This window comes from Labrus bergylta, chromosome 4 (assembly GCF_963930695.1).
Source record: "Labrus bergylta chromosome 4, fLabBer1.1, whole genome shotgun sequence".
Taxonomy (NCBI): domain Eukaryota; kingdom Metazoa; phylum Chordata; class Actinopteri; order Labriformes; family Labridae; genus Labrus; species Labrus bergylta.
In genome coordinates this window covers 7,319,717-7,336,475 of record NC_089198.1, presented here as the reverse complement: position 1 = coordinate 7,336,475, position 16,759 = coordinate 7,319,717, and the positions used below count along the sequence as shown (strand labels likewise).

The following is a 16,759-nucleotide window of genomic DNA, read 5'->3' as shown; positions in this document are numbered from 1 at the left end:
CTCTGATCCTGTATTTGATCATGCCTATAAACCCCTCTATTTCAGCCCTGCTCAGAACAGGCTGTGTGTGTACGTGCGAGGGTGAAAGGTTAACAGAATGCCTGAGATCCATGTCTGCTGTGGTGCAAGGAAAACGAGAGGGACTGGTCAGAGGAATGTCCTACGTCCACATATGATATTGAAATCAAGAAATTTGGCTTTACTGGTTTCGTCAAAGTACCGTAGTATGCGAGTGCAGTGAAGAAAAGTATAATCAGCTTTCTGTAGAAACATGGAAAAAAAACATAGATGTTAACACATTGTCCCCTAATGACTTACAGAACTCAGCAGAGTCTCCAGGAGTCCAGTTAAACCCCTGTCCAGCATGTAGAGGCTGGACAGAGAGGCGTCAGAGTTCCACTGAACTTCACCACCATTGGAAGATGTGTTTTCACATACTGGTGGTTCACATACTGAATTAAATACATTGACCTGACCTTTATTCCTTGTTTTTGACTATCAGATGGTCAAACCGATGATTGAAGCAAATCATTGATGTTGTCTTTAAACATACTTCACCTCAGATTGAAGTCATAATCCTGTTTCAAATACAAACCCACTGATTCCTACTACTGCTTTAATTTACAAAGCCTTGCCTTGCAACAGTCGGTTTGATTCCAAGTAATGAAAGAATTGCACAACCAGTGTAGTGTTGAAAAATGAAGCCAATGTGGAAGTGCAAAATCCTGCAGTTCATCGAGTGTCCACTAGAGGCTGGCTCCAGGAACACCGGAATTCACATTCACACAACACATGCAAATAAAAAACTGTTTTAACAGCATGAACAAACATGTTAACAGCCTGGATTAGTTGTTGTCCACTTGGGCACACACTGTACGGAGAGTGTATTTTTCTACAACAAATCCGATTTAAGGAACGATACGTGTTAACCATATTTAGCCAAGTAGCTGACATGATTGACAGGTGGGCGCGATGTGTACGAGGCTTAAAACCCGCCTCAGCTCCAGCTCTCAGTCTAGAAAGTTAGACTGAGACAGGATTTCCAGCATGGTGGCTGCTGCTGATGAGCCTCAGGAGCCCCTGCTGTAACAGATGGGTGACATCACTCAGGCTTCATCCATTAATATTTACAGTTTATGTTTCATACACATAATCCTCCTACAGTTAAATAAAAAGCTAATTAGCTAGCTTATCTTTTAATAGTTTTACCGGTCAGTTTTAGAAGAGAAAATGACTTTCAGATGATTGTTTCTTAATTCTTGGCTTGCTGATGAGCTTTATGTCTGACTTGTTTTTTTGTTGTTGCCTCCCTTCGTAAACAGCCAGTGACTACACCATGTATCCGTTCTCAACCCAAAATGGAAAAGACTTCCAGAATCTTCTCTCGGTCTATCTGGATGCAGCTTTCTTCCCGTGTTTACGAGAGCAGGATTTCTGGTGAGTGGTGACTGCTGCTTCTCATATTTGTTTCATGTTTGTATTTATTTGACTTGATAGCATTGTAGCAAAAGTCAACTTTTAAATATTCAGTGAAGATTTTGTCTTTATAGTCAGCTGTTAACTCTGTTAGTTGGACTGTTTGTCCTGAGGCTGGCTTCACACTAGGGGAGTTTAGGCCTGATTTTGGGCCTTTTATTTGTCCAAATAATCCTCAAGTGTGTGGTGTCAATACGATTATTTTACAGCTCCTGATCGAGTCAGAGCCTCCCCGATCTGGAATCCTAAATACAAAAACATGTTTGTTATTTACCATTCCAGATCGGGCTGCCTCCGACTGAATACCTGCAGTAGCCAAAAAGAGAGCGAAGAGAGCATCACTTTTACAGCTCACAAACATGCCAGTGAACACAAACATAACTGTGCCCTGAGCCAAGAGGAATATAGAAAAAGAAGAGCAGCTTGAGTAACAACATGAGTGGCTTTTTAATGTCTCGACTGTCTTCCATATTTGTTTTTCTTCTGAAGTCACGTTTGATCACACGAGTTTCTGTGAGATCTCGTGTCTGTGGGATCACCACTGTGTACTCGTTTCTACAAACTGCAGGTGTGTGGTCTCACAGTCGGGTCAAATCGTCTAGTGTGTGCAGTCGGAGGATTATAATGTTTAGAATCATTTAGCTGTCCTCATGTCTTTGGTCTCCCACGTTTTTTAAATAGGTTAAGATCTGAATATTGCCGAGTGTGTAGCCAGCCTAAAAGAGTCCAAGACCTTTCTGATATCACTTGTTTGAAACAGTCGCTGATGAAATCTGCTCTTCACTAGTTCATTTCTGTTTGTGTTGATTTTGCAGGCAGGAGGGCTGGAGGCTGGAGAATGAAAACCCAACAGATCCCAACTCCCCTCTGGTCTTTAAAGGAGTGGTGTTCAATGAAATGAAAGGGGCTTTTGTAAGTCTACACTTTCTGAATCATAGTTTTATATGCAGATACAATATAGTGAAGTTTCAGTGTTCTTTTAAGGAGCTTCAGATATCTTATATTTCATGTTACTTAAAAGCACCTCATGGATTAAGTTTGAGAGTGAAGTGGTTCGTGGTAACTCCAAGAGTTTTTATATTTATACTCACTTTAAATATGTTATGACATCATGGAACAAAGTTAAAATTATGCCTGCTCACGGTTTAGTAGTTGACAAAAAAACAAAACAACTCAGGCCCTGCTGTGTCCACCTAGTGTTTTTTTTTTCAGGCAGAAAAGAGCTGGCTGTGCGCTGAGAATGAAAGCGCTGCACGTCCGTCCTGTCTCTATGACAACAGTCTGTTGACAACAGCTCCTGTATGACCGACACTGTTCCGTTGCTTTTCTCTGTTTGATTTTTATCTGTCACTTTGAGCATCAAACGGAGGATGCTTGACCTCCAAATTTTTCCTGGATGATGAGCTCAATAATAATGACATCCCCGTTCTCACGGCTCCGATCAGACACAGAGCAAGGACCCAACTGATGTACTTTATGATTGGCTGGTTGAAAGAAAAGCGCCGGTGACGTCAACAGCGGCCTCATAAAAAGTTGAAAGATTTTTAGTTTGAAGCGCTCGGAGCGATCGCACAAATTAGGCAGAGCGCTCGGAAGAAAGGTGCTGGACGCTGCGCTTTGCTGCTGCTGCAAACGCTCTCTCCTCATTGGGAACAATAGAACAAAGACACTCAGAAAAAGCTAACAAAAAAAAAAAATGCTAGGCGGACATGGGGCCTAATGCAACAGCAGTGAAACAAGTTCCAGATATGAGATGAACAGGTGACGTCAGATAAATGGTTTTGAAATAAGAGTGTGTCAGTGACTGTTTAACGTTTGATTGTGTGTTTTTTATTAGTCTGACAACGAGCGCGTGTACGCCCAGCACCTCCAGAACAAGCTGTATCCAGACCACACGTACTCTGTGGTGTCAGGAGGAGAGCCTCTAGCCATCCCTGACCTTACCTGGGAACAGCTCAAGCAGTTCCACGCCACGCATTACCACCCCAGCAACGCCAGGTACATGGACACACACACGTGTACACTGTGAGCCTAGAAGGGACAGGAAACTGTAAAGTGCTGTGAAGAAATGAGATGAGAGCAGGTGTTAGCCAGCAGAATCCTTTCTTTGTTACATTTAATAATCTCCTGCAGCAGAACGATGCAGGCTCACATTGACACAGTAGATATGAAACACAGGAAACTTTAATAATTTGATGGTAACTGATGCTAGTTTGTCTTTTTCATGCTTTATCGATCTTATTTATTTCAGAATGATCATAATTCCTTAAAAATAATTTAACATGCAGGCTTTAAAATTGCTCAGAAAACACCCCTGAGAGTGTCCTCCATGTGCTCCTCAGGTTCTTCACGTATGGAGATTTGCCTTTGGAGCAGCATCTGAAGCAGATCGAAGAGGAAGCTCTGTCCAAGTTTGAACGCATCAACCCGAACACAGAGGTCCCCCCCCAGCCACACTGGAGCAGCCCTGTGAGTGTCATAATCCAGACCAGCATCTGTAACTTCTACTGATCAATAGATCTTAAAAACTACACCAACAATCTCAACAGCTGTTTATTATTGCATGCTTTTATATTAACACACTGAAATGCATTGATTAGTCGTTTTGATGTCGTCGTGAATCTCAATGGTTTCCCCAGAGAGAGGACCATGTGACCTGCAGCCCTGACGCTCTGGCTCCGGATCCGGCCCGGCAGAACACGCTGTGTGTGAGCTACCTGCTGGGAGAGTAAGACCGAAAATCATTTCTTTTTATTTTGCATTAAGATGGGAGAAGCCATAAAAAGAGCCTCCATCCTCCTCTTTATTCACTACATCTTGGTTGTCACGTCGACGGCTTTTTAAAGACTGAGAGCTTTACAGTACAGAAAGGATTCACTCAACAATTCTCTTCATTCAAAGTGAAGTTTTTAGCGAGTCCTATTGTTCAGAAATATTTAAAATCTCTTTGTTTTTTCCCCCGCGCAGCATCACTGACACATTTGAAGGATTCACCCTCAGCCTGCTGTCGTCTCTCATGATCTCTGGACCCAACTCTCCCTTCTACAAAGCTCTCATCGAACCCAATATAGGAACTGACTTCTCCTCTGTTGTAGGGTGAGTACGCAGGACGCAAAGTAACAAACTCTCACAAATAAAATGATCAGCAAGCTCAGAGGTTATTTAGAGCGACGGCTGGAGAAGCAGCGAGGACAGAAGTTTGGTTTAATGTGGAGGACTTCTCTGATCCAGAGGCTCAACGACGGTCCAGAACCATTTGATCTGTCAGTGCTGAGACAGCCGATGGAGACGACAGAGAGGGGCAGGAGAGGATGGGGATGATGCCCCCTGGAGGATTTGAATGTTATGGCTCTAATGTTTTAAAATAAACATCCTCATTTTGGCACGTTTGTAAATATTTTACAGCCAGCCGCTAAGATTTCAGTTATTGTCAATCCATGCAATTCTCTAAACACCAGATAAGCCAATAGAAGAATGTAATTGCAGTAGATGGGTTCAACCTGTAGAGGGCCGTAGCTATGCATATTTCTAACACAAAATGTGGAATTTAAATTTAGATACTTTGTACTCTGGGGGTTTAGTTACTCTTTAAAGACGGGTTTTCATCTATATGATTTTGCTAAGCTACTTAGATGACAACTTTCTTTTAGAAATGTCTATTAAAAGATAATTTAACATTTTAGTATATTGCTGCTGAGCTGTGATGCTCTGCCTCATGTGCTGCAGACAGCGCTCAGAGTACTGCATTGTTCTGAAATGTTGTGTTCTGCAGATATGACGGCAGCACCAAAGAGGCGTCGTTCAGTATAGGACTGCAGGGAATGGCCGAGGAGGACACCGAGAGAGTGAAGCAAATCATCAGCCAAACCATCAACGACATCATCGAGTAAGTCCCACGCTCCCTTTTGTATTTAAGACTTTAATATATGTTTACAAACCTGCTCTCTCTAAGTGTCAGCTTGTTTTGATAAAGCCATAAACTGTAAGGTCTACTTGCACATGAAGGATGATGAGTTGCTTGGTTACATGAAATTGAAACGGCACATAAGATAAAATGACTCCTCGTCATCATCGACAGGAGCGGCTTTGAGGAGGAAAGAATCGACGCTCTCCTGCATAAGATCGAGATCCAGATGAAGCACCAGTCCACAAACTTCGGCCTGTCTCTGGCCTCGGTGAGTTCACAAACACAAGGACACTGCATGTATTTATAAACCTCTATGTGTGAGATATGTCAGGAAGAATGATGATGTTAGTTATGTTGTCTCTGCTGAAATCTTGTGTTTCTACCACTATATACTCTGTGTATTTCTATACAAATACAGAATGTTTTAAACATGTCTAAACGTATGAGATGAGCTTGTTTTCACAGCAGTTTATTTGCTGATTTCTTCCTTTTGTTGATGAGTTGCAGTAAACTCAATAATCACAGAGAGTATAATATTTAAAGGGATTACACATGTGTATGAGAAGTAAAGTTTTAATCACTATACATCAATGTAAGAGTCAAACAGGACACTTAGATTAGCTTTATTTTGTCAGTAATGTTATAATCGCTTTGTGGATTCTGCTGCATGTTTCACATGTCGGTTTCATTATTCATGGCTGTTTGTGTATGTATATACATTTTTGTTTTTTCTAGTACATTGCGTCATCGTGGAACCACGACGGCGACCCGGTGGAGCTGCTGCAGATCAACGACAGCGTTGCCAAGTTCAAACAGACCCTGAAGGAAAACCCTCGCTTCCTCCAGGACAAAGTCAAGCACTACTTTAAGGTGTGTGACACTGGGAAAGTACTTTTCTTCAAAACATCCAGAAATATGTGAAAAAAAGGTTTAAAAAAAATACAAGAATAAACCTTTTACAAGTCTCACTAATGTTCTCTGTAGGGGGAAATACTCGGTCTGCTCTTAAGGTCAACCTCAGCATCCCTGGAGTGTTTTAAGATCATGACAAAAAAACATGAACTTTGAAGGTTTTCTGTATCATTTGTGTTTTTTCTCTTCCTCTTCAAATCCCCATTACCCCCCCTACAGGAGAACACACACAGACTGACCCTGTCCATGAGTCCGGATGAGGTCTACTTGGAGAAACAGGCCAAAGCCGAGGAGGAGAAGCTCCAGAAAAAGATCCATGCTCTGTCAGACAGCGACAAAAAAGACATCTATGAAAAAGGTACAAATGATTGAAACTGCTCCACGGAGGAAATCTGTGTTTCTCTGCTTCTGTTAAAACACTTTCTGAGCTTGACTCTGTGAAATCACACAGAATTGTCTGAAGCAAACAGGCTTTTATTGGCTGCTTGATTGATTTGATTGAAGCCCCAAAAAATCCAATAAACCATCAGATTAACACAATAACTGGGAAAAAAACATCAAGCGCTGCAATGTGACTGTATACAGAATATATTCATGTTGACCTGTTCTAGATCCCTCATTTAGTCATATAGTGTTACAATGCTGGATGTTCAAACTAAACACAGGCAGAGTTATAGAGCATGAGGTAAACATATGTTGGAGTAATCCCAGGATGAGTCAGCAGAGGGCGCTAAACGGCTTGAGGTGTTTTTTACTGACGCCAGTATCAGATAAATAAGATGTTTTTTGAGCTGCAAATCATTCAAAGCTGCTCTATAAGTTTTCAAAGACTGACAAAAGTGTTACTGAATTGAGTGTCATTTGCCAGTTTTAGTCCGAGGGGGTGAGGAGTTGCCTTAAATATTAAAAACCGTCTTTGAGGGGACTTGTTAGAAACATTAAAGTACAGAGATTTACTGATGGAAAACCATAAAAGAACATTTCACCTGCATTCACTTTTCTGTTTATGACCCAACCAGTAAAACTTGTTGAAACATTTCAGAAGGATTTGATTGAGGCACTTCTGATTTAACTGTCTGTTTCATATTCATGTTCTTCTTCTTCTTCTTGGGAAAAGGTCTGGAGCTGCTGGCTGCTCAGAGCAAAACGCAGGACGCCTCCTGTTTGCCGGCACTGAAAGTGTCTGACATTGAGCCCACGATCCCTGTTACTCCTGTTCAGATCAGCACAGCAGGTACGGCCCAGTGTCCGCTCTACACAAGTTTATAAAACATTATACACAACAAGGAAGAATCATCTCAGAGTGTTGTGGTTAAAACCCTTAAAATGTTTCCTCTCCTTGTCTCCTTCAGTCGGCGTACCGGTGCAGTACTGTGAGCAGCCCACCAACGGGCTAGTTTACTTCAGAGCCATGTGCAGTCTCAACACACTGCCGGAGGACCTCAGGCTCTATGTCCCGCTCTTCTGCAGCGTTGTCACCAAGTAAGTTCACCTGACAGTCGATTGGACCAGAGCAAGATTTCAAAATGTGTCACCTGGTATATGAAAAGTTTGAAGATATTATGCTTTATTGATCTTTTCTGTATTTGTGTAAGGTTTGGACAGGTGGTGTTTGAAAGCATTTTAAAGATTGCATGTGTGTCTGTTTGTTAAATCAGGATGGGCTGTGGAGGTCTGGACTACAGACAACAGTCCCAGCAGATGGAGCTGAGGACTGGGGGCATGTCTGTCTCCACCCAGGTCGTCCCTGACTCCACCCAGCTGGACATGTACGAGCAGGTCAGTACCAGCTTACTGTGTTTGAAAAGTCTTACAAATATATGGATAGAAGTAATGTTTGGACAGAGACATTTCTGGACAAGAACACTTTAGATGATGTAGGGAGTGAGTCTGAGCCTGAAGGCAAAGCTCTCCATTTACCGGTCACCTATGATCATGAGCTATGGGTAGTGACCGAAATAATAAGATGGTGGATACAAGCGGCTGAAATGAGTTTCCTCCAGAGGTCGGCTGGGCTCAGTCTTAGAGAGAGGGCGAGGAGCTCAGACATTCTGGTAGAGCTCAGAGTAGAGCCGTTTCTCCCTCAAATCTAAAGGAGCCAGTCGAGGTGGTTCGGCCATCTGATTAGGATGCCACCTGGACGCCTCCCTTTGAGGTCTTCTGAGCACGCCCCAACTGGGAGGAGACCCCGGGGGAGACCCAGAGTTTACTGGAGGGATTACTGTGTATATCCCCACTGGCCTGGGAACACGTCAGAATCCCTCAGGAGGAACTGGGGAGAGAGAAGTCTGGGTTGAATTACTACTGCTGCCACAGAGACCTGACCTTTGATAAGTGGAAGAAAATGGATGAATGGAGTAATGAAGTATGCTGCTCCATGTCAGGTTCCTTCATATATGACATCACATGTAATTTAGTAACTTTATTCTATATTAATTAAATGTTTGTTCTTTATTATGATGATTCTTGTGCATTGTGGAAACCCATCTTCTTTCTGCTGCGTCGTCTTCAAAAATCAAATGTCTCCTTTAAAGCTGCAGAAATTGAAACTGAGTGATTGTGTGTTACATAAACAGAGGTTGTGATTTATCTTGGTTCAGTGTTTAACTGCTGCTGGTTACATTACATCGGTATAAAAGAGGTAATCAAAGAAGAGTCTTGTCTCTGTGTTCTCTGTTCCAGGGTGTCCTCCTGTCCTCCTCCTGCCTGGAGAGAAACCTTCCTCACATGTTTCATCTGTGGAGCGACATATTCAACAAGTACGTCCTCCATCACTTCTTATAAACTGAGAGAAAATGTGTCCTGAAATTCGAGGAGGCTGAGAAGACAGCTCGATATTTATCTTTTTTTTTTTTTTTTCTCTACAGCCCCCACTTTGACGAGGTGGAGCGCCTGAGAGTGCTGGTGATGATGTCAGCACAGGAGTTAGCCAATGGGATCTCCTACTCGGGCCACATGTACGCCATGACACGTGCAGGCCGTCACCTGACTCCAGCAGGAGACCTCAATGAGACGCTTGGTGGGATGGAACAGGTATGCACCTGGAGTGTTGATCCTAAAAAACTAAAATGATAGTGTCTGACTCCTGCACGTCAGCTTTAAGAAGTGTTGTCATAGTGATTTAAAGCTTGAAGTAAATTACGCAGACGCAGATTCAAGACATACAGTATAGCATGATTTTTTTCTGACAAGCAGAGACAATTTCATTTGTTCCTACTTTGTGCAAGAGGTTTTTTGTTTTTCCATTCTCTCGCTTCATTTTTTATCCATCGTTTATCAATGATTACTTCAGGTGAAGTTTATGAAGAGGGTCGCTGAGTTGTCCGACCTCAGCCAAGTCATCCGAACGCTCGTCAGGATCAAGAAGCACCTTCTCAACCCAGACAACATGAGGTGAGATGTTACACCTGAGGAGAGGTTTTCTTTTGAAAGGTTTTGTTTTGGGGCTTTTTGGGCCTTTATTTTAGAGACAGGACAGTGGACAGAGTCAGAAATCAGAGAGAGAGAGAGAGAGAGAGAGAGAGTGGGGAAAGCAGGAAATGAGCCACAGGTCGTCCGCTTGGAGGACTACAGCCTCCACACATGGGGCGTCCACTAACCACTAGGCTATGGTCGCCTCCATGGTGATAGATTTTTGAATGATGAAGAGATAGTGACAGTATTCTGCAGTTAATGTTATTTTAATTACTGCAACATGGTTTCAATATAAAGGGTCTGTTTGTAACATGCTCGTCAATGTAAATGTTTGTCTCTTACAGGTGTGCGATCAACACTACTCCACAGAAAATGTCGGACACGGCAGCACAGCTGGAGAGCTTCATGAAGGACGTGGCTGACAACAGAAAGGAGCGCAAACCGGTCAGAAGTAACATTATTGAGGTAAACTATCAACAAACAAATCAAAACATGAAAGCAGGCAGAATAATTCTTAAAATTAGATTTTAATATTCTCTTGATTTTTTTTTCTAAAGAGGCCTCTCGACCCATCGGATGTCTCGGGGCTGAGCCGGAAACTCATCTCTGTAAGTTTTCAGGAACATCTTACATTTCTGTGTTTGTTTGCTCGCTATGTCAGTGGTTCTCAACTGGTGGGTAGGGGCCCATAAGTGGGTCACAGAGCTGTTTTCAGTGGGTCGTGACTGAGTTCCTAGGGGAAAAAAATGGTGTCAAAAAGTCTGTAAAGTTCTATGTTCTGTATCTTTGTTCTGTCACATCTTTTGAAACATCTTTCATTGAAAATAAACCTGATAGGTTGAACAATATCAGAAACTCTGGTCGCAGGAGGAGATGGTGGTGAGTCCTAAAGCTAAACCCATTAAGAACCACTCCTCTAAATATATCCCTGCCATAGTGAGTTCACATTATATTAAAGGCAGAACCGTCTCTGCAGATTAAAGAAGATAAAATAATGGAAAAGATGAAGAAAGGCCGTCTTATAGAAACGCAAAAATACAGATTTTAAAGTCAAAAATCTTTGAAGAAGCAAAATAACACCAACACAAAACAGTTGATCCTTTGATTTCAATAGTTGTGAGATCACCTGTAATTTTATTTTGTCCTTTATTATGAGACATTCCTTCAAAACAAAGTCCTGTGCATGCATGAGATTATAAATATAACGCTTATTTGTTTTTTTTTAATACCTGAGTACAATATTCCACCAGTACAGCTCAGCTCTCTTTTAACCATAGTTTACATCTTATTGTATAATATAACTGTTTTGTTTGTATATATACTGGTGGGTTTAGTATTTGTATATGTTCTATATTTAATTACTTCTCTACAGGTGTGCTCCGACAGGTTTTCGTTGTACTTGTACAGTGACAGTAAAGATCATCTTCTCTGATTTCAGGAGCAAAACTTCCAGCCGTGTCAGATGAAAACGTTCTTCCAGCTTCCCTTCCCTGTTCACTTTATCAGCGAGAGTATTCGTACGGTACCCTTCTCCCACCACGACTACGCCAGGTAACCACACCTGTACCTGGCAGGGATGAGTGACAGCACTTCCTTTAAAAGTCTGATTTACACGGACAGTTCTTTGTCTTTCTACTTTTTTCTACGTGTAACTTTTAGTTCATCTAAAGTGTAAGAAAAACTTTTTGTTTCCTTTTTTCTCTTAAAGTTTGTGCATCTTGGCGAGGATGATGACGGCTAAGTTTCTGCATGGAGAAATCAGGGAGAAGGGAGGAGCCTACGGGGGCGGGGCCAGGATGGGAGGAGGTCTTTTCTCTTTTTACTCGTACAGGTGAGAGGCCGCCACACCACACTCAACAAAGTTTTAAAAAACATTATGGAAATTGTAATGACGTTGAAATACAATAACAGTTCATTTTGTTGCCTTGGCTGAAACATTAATATTTTATATACACTCAGGCTTTTTCGAACCTTAGAAAACGATGTGCATTTTGGTTAATAGGTGTATTTAATGGAATCTAATACATACAAAATCTCCGTACTTATGAAGGAGTAGAGGTAGATTCTATTAAAGGGGGCAGGCTGGGTTGTCTTCAAGATATGAATTTTGTTAAAGGTCACATATTCTCCTCGTCTTCAACCAGTTTAAATAAGTCTCAGAGCTCCTCAAAACGTGTGTGAAGTTTCTTGTTCTAAATCCACTCTGATCCAGTATTTGATCATGTCTATAAACCCCTCTATTTCAGCCTTACTCAAAACAGGCTGTTTCTGTGTCTGTACCTTTAAATATGTAAATGAGCTGTGTTTCACCACTCCCCCTCACTGGAAGGGCTTGGGTGTCTCAGGCTTTCTTGCTACCTGCTCTATTGTTTACGGTGAGAAGGCAGACTCAGAGGGCAGAACAAACACCTAGCTGTGGGAGTGTCACCCACCTGGGGGAGGGGCTACTGCCCTTTGTGATGTCATGAAGGGAAAATCGCTAAACGGCCTGTTTGAGTACACATTTTCTGAAAGGTGTAGCAGGCAGAAGACGGAGAGGATGGACTTTTCTCATCATTGGGGGGTTTGTAGACGGACTAGAGACACATAGAAACATGGTGAAGAGGATTTAACAGAATATGTGACCTTTAAAATGTATTTTAAATCAAGTTTTGGAGAGAGAAGCGAAAGAACCAAAGTTGCAGCAGCACTTATTTTGTTCTAATCTAATGAAATTTGAATTGAATTCCTGAAAGAGATTTGTTGCCATATTCTCAAATGTGACCTCTTCTTCCTCCCTTTGTCCAAAATGCAAAATGTTTATATTCCAAGAATATTCAGGCGATCTGTCTGGAAAAAAAGAGACACAGAAGACTGAACAATTTACTAAGGGAAGCCATCATGGGGCGTTTTTGGAAGCTGTAATAAAATATTCCAAATGACTTCTACGTTTAAAAAGAATCTTCTTTGAGATGAACAGTGTGTCGTTGATTTTGTATTTCTTTCTCGTACTTCTCTAAGGGATCCAAACTCGGTGCAGACCTTGTCTGCGTTTCGTCGAGGTGTGGACTGGGCGAAGTCGGGACAGTTCACCCAGCAGGACATCGATGAAGCTAAACTGTCAGTGTTCTCGGCTGTAGACTCGCCTGTGGCCCCCGCGGACAAAGGTGAGGAACGACTGAGTGATCCCTCCAGCTGCTGTCAGGATGCCTCACCTGATCCTCCTCCAATCAGATCTCTGGAGCTTTAACATCTCAGTACATCACTGACAACTTCAACATTAGAAGTCTTTAATGGAGGTTAAAAGCTTTTAAAGGATTAATGAATAAAATGATGAGTAAAAAGTTGAATTATAACCAAGTTCAGATATGAAGAGATCTTCATTAGTTTTATTAACTTAGTCTCCGTCTCTGTTGTAAAGCCGTCACTGTCTCCACTTTATCTCTTAGCTGTCTGGTTTGTTCACTCTGTGTTTGTGTTGCAGGAATGGGTCGCTTCCTCAGCGGAGTCACCGATGAGATGAAGCAGAATCACAGAGAAAGACTTTTTGCTGTCACTCACCAAAGTCTGGTGGAAGTGGCTGAAAGGTACAAACTTTATGTCCCCTTACATAACTCAGAAATGAAGAGAAGGAGAAGCTAAAAGAAAAAACAGACTGACAAACTGTTCCCGTTTATTCCCACATCAAGTGTTAACTCGTGTCTTGTTTTCCCCCTCGCTGCAGATACCTCGGCGTCGGTCAGAGGACTTGTGGAGTTGCTATCTTGGGTCCAGAGAACGAGGCGATTAAAAAAGATCCCTCATGGATCGTAAAATAATCCAGTCTGTAGGTAACTTGTGATTTAAATACTCAACTGGACTTCTGGAGAATCACAGCTGCACGACTTCTTCTGTACTGAATGCTGAAAGTCTACGGTTAGGATTTTTTATTAAAGAGTCAAAAAGCTGAAGCGCACAATATCAAGAGGAGGACTGAGAGCTGCTGTCATGGTTCAGATACGTTTTCATTCTGTATATATTTAATGAAATATATGATCATGTTGGAATACACTATGTGAGTGAGCTCTTCTTTTTGGGATCATTGCAAAAGTATCATCAAGAGATATATCATTTATATAAACTTCAATCAGGTGTTTTTGTTTTTTTCTGCAGGATACAAATGACTTTCTTCCTCTGTGGTTTACTCTGGGAAACTCAGAGCAGAGGAAGAACATCAGAGCCATTCTGTCTAATTCAAACAACAAACTGAGTCATGTGCAAACACTCAGTCAGGTCATGTTGGTCTTTGTGGGGGCGCAGGTAGTCTGGTGGTTTTTGTGCACGCCCCATGTATGGAGGCTGTGGTCCTATTTTCCACAAATTTCACATTTTCATTGGTTCCTCAGTTAGGAAGTGATTGAACATGAATTATGATCTTAATATGTTTCCGTCAGTACGACCCTTATGAGGTAGAAGTAAACAAAAGCATATCAAGATCATAACTCATGTTCAACAACTTCCTAACTCTCTATCAATGAGCTGTAATCAGGAAGGTAATGAGAACAAACTCTTAGATAATGACCTGTTAACTATAGACTATGGTCATGTAGATAAGGTACTAATAAGTGCTTCATAATGACTAATAAGCAGCCAGTATGCTACTAGTTAGCATGCTAATAAGCCGCTAGTTAATGTTGAATATTATGACCTTAAATTGAAGTTTTAACAATTATTTTTCAAGTCTTTGAACACCACAGGTGAAATCAATTTCCCTCCATTTTATCGGGTTTGAAGCACAAATCAACAGATTTAAAACTCAGGGTGAATAAAACCAAAGAATTGCTGCAGGTCAACACATCTGGTGAGATGATTGAGTTTTTAAAATCAGACACTCTAACCTCAGTTCCCTTTTCTAAAATCCTAATTAACTGATAAATAAAACAGAGTCACACGTCTTTGCACACAATAAATGCTTTATTACTCTGACAGGACGGTCACATCTCACTGCCGGCACATGAAGGTAAAATGTTGCTCCACTTCCAAAACTACAGCAACAGCAGGACCCTACTCACAAACACCACTGTAGAGATGTCACACACACACACACACACACACACACACACACACACACACACACACACACACACACACACACACACACACACACACACACACACACACACACACACACACACACACACACACACACACACACACAGAAAGCCCAGAGTGGATAGAAACAACAAAGGCAATAATAATTTAAGGGATTTTTTAACATGGATATCATTAAAAAATAGTCACCATTGTAGGCTCTAGGGTCACCGAAATATTTCATCACACATAAAGTAAATCATGCTTAATGCTTTTATATTATGTGTGCTGTGAGTTTGATGGCACTACAACATGTTATAGTATAGTTATTACTTATTTAATTACCATATTTAATGATAAAAAAAATCACTAAAATTACATGAAAGCCCTTTATCCAAAGCAACGTGATGTAGTTTATAGAGCAGGAGGACATTTATTCATAATGGGTTTTTATTTTACCCTACACCTTACAAAAGGGATTTTATTGAACATTGGATTATTTATAGGCTATTGAAAAATCCTCAATTTGTTTTTAAAGTATTATTTTCCAATCTGAGAAATGTAGTATGAAAAACGTGAGATCACGTGTGTAAAATGATTTTCATGACACTACACCTCTCCTGGGTGAAGTTATTGAATATTTCTGTATCATATTTTTTCAGTATTGCAATTTGCAGACGGTCCCTGCGCATTCGAGCACCAGCCGGCTCGACTTAGAGGCCAATGCAAGTTCCCCAGCGCGGAGGACGACTCGTTTTGAGGAAAATACGAATGTAGCTCGCAGTCTATCTTGTTGTGATTGCAGAGAGGTGTCGGTTTTGTAAGAGCAATGTTCCACTGATGAGTTATTGATCCGGAAACGCCGAATCTGTGAATATATTTCTAAGTGTATCCCTTGCGCCAAAACAGATGACAAGACTTTAACATCTGTTTTAAATGTCTTTCTGAGACAATATAACGGTGACGGTGCACAAGCAAAGCAGTTCTGTCCTTGTATTTAAGTCCAAGGTTAAAATATAGCTCAAATAAGTCCTGTACTGTCATTTTTATCACAAGAACACAGAAGGCTAAGACTGGCTGGTTTCTGTTGTGCACCTGATATCTGGTGAGCAGGAGAAACTTTCACGTGAGCACCGGTTAGTTTCTGGTGCGCACGAGAAACTTAAATTTTTATTTTTTCTGCCTATGTCCCTTTAAGGGCTCTGTAGCTTTCTGATTAGTATTGTGTTATGATGTTTTTAGATTATTATAATTCATGTTTTAAGATACCTCATTGTACATTTTTCTATCAATGGGGGGGTTACTGCTAATTATGTCTGACAGAGAAATTTATACAAATGAATTATAGATTTATATGCAAATTTATTCAAAACTTTACCTCATTACAAATAGTCGATGGTTAGCGATACAGCACAGATAAGAGAACAAAAGTCATCACTAGCACTGACAACCTTCATGAATTAAAGGTCACATATTCTCCTCCTCTTCAACATGTTTAAATAAGTCTCAAACTTGTCTGTCTTTTGTTCTAAATCCACTCTGATCCTGTATTTGATCATGCCTATAAACCCCTCTATTTCAGCCCTGCTCAGAACAGGCTGTTTCTGTGTCTGTACCTTTAAATGTAAATGAGCTGTGTGACCCACCTGGTGGAGGTGTTACTGCTCTTTGTGATGTCATAAAGAGAAAATCTCCAAACGACCTGTTTGAGCTCACATTTTCTGAAAAGTGGAGCAGGCACAATACAGAGAGGATGGACTTTTCTCATCATTGGGGGGTTTGTAGACAGACCAGGGACACATATTAGAGTTAGAGAAACATGGTGAAGTGTATTTTACATAATATGAGACCTTTAACATTAATAATAATGATAATAACATAGCGCTTCTCTGAATACTCTAAGACGCCTAACTAAGAACAACAAAACAAAACATTGAAAACAAAACTAAGAAGTGAGTGTGTGTGTGTGTGTGTGTGTGTGTGTGTGTGTGTCTGTGTGTG

At 41.1% G+C, this 16,759-nt stretch overlaps 1 protein-coding gene across 1 annotated transcript; it reads left to right on the top strand.

Annotated features, from left to right (window-relative positions):
• The first annotated feature begins 1,324 nt into the window (after nucleotides 1–1,324).
• Nucleotides 1,325–13,506, top strand: LOC136178864 (presequence protease, mitochondrial-like). Its single transcript, XM_065953292.1, has 23 exons — nucleotides 1,325–1,437; nucleotides 2,292–2,388; nucleotides 3,314–3,474; nucleotides 3,819–3,945; nucleotides 4,116–4,204; nucleotides 4,444–4,572; nucleotides 5,249–5,362; nucleotides 5,555–5,651; nucleotides 6,119–6,253; nucleotides 6,515–6,653; nucleotides 7,413–7,529; nucleotides 7,648–7,777; nucleotides 7,954–8,074; nucleotides 8,978–9,054; nucleotides 9,163–9,328; nucleotides 9,588–9,688; nucleotides 10,054–10,174; nucleotides 10,267–10,317; nucleotides 11,148–11,260; nucleotides 11,418–11,540; nucleotides 12,710–12,855; nucleotides 13,173–13,275; nucleotides 13,413–13,506. The coding sequence occupies exons 1-23, from the start codon at nucleotides 1,337–1,339 to the stop codon at nucleotides 13,504–13,506; spliced, it is 2,652 nt and encodes an 883-aa protein (XP_065809364.1). The 5' UTR covers nucleotides 1,325–1,336.
• Nucleotides 13,507–16,759: the final 3,253 nt, after the last annotated feature.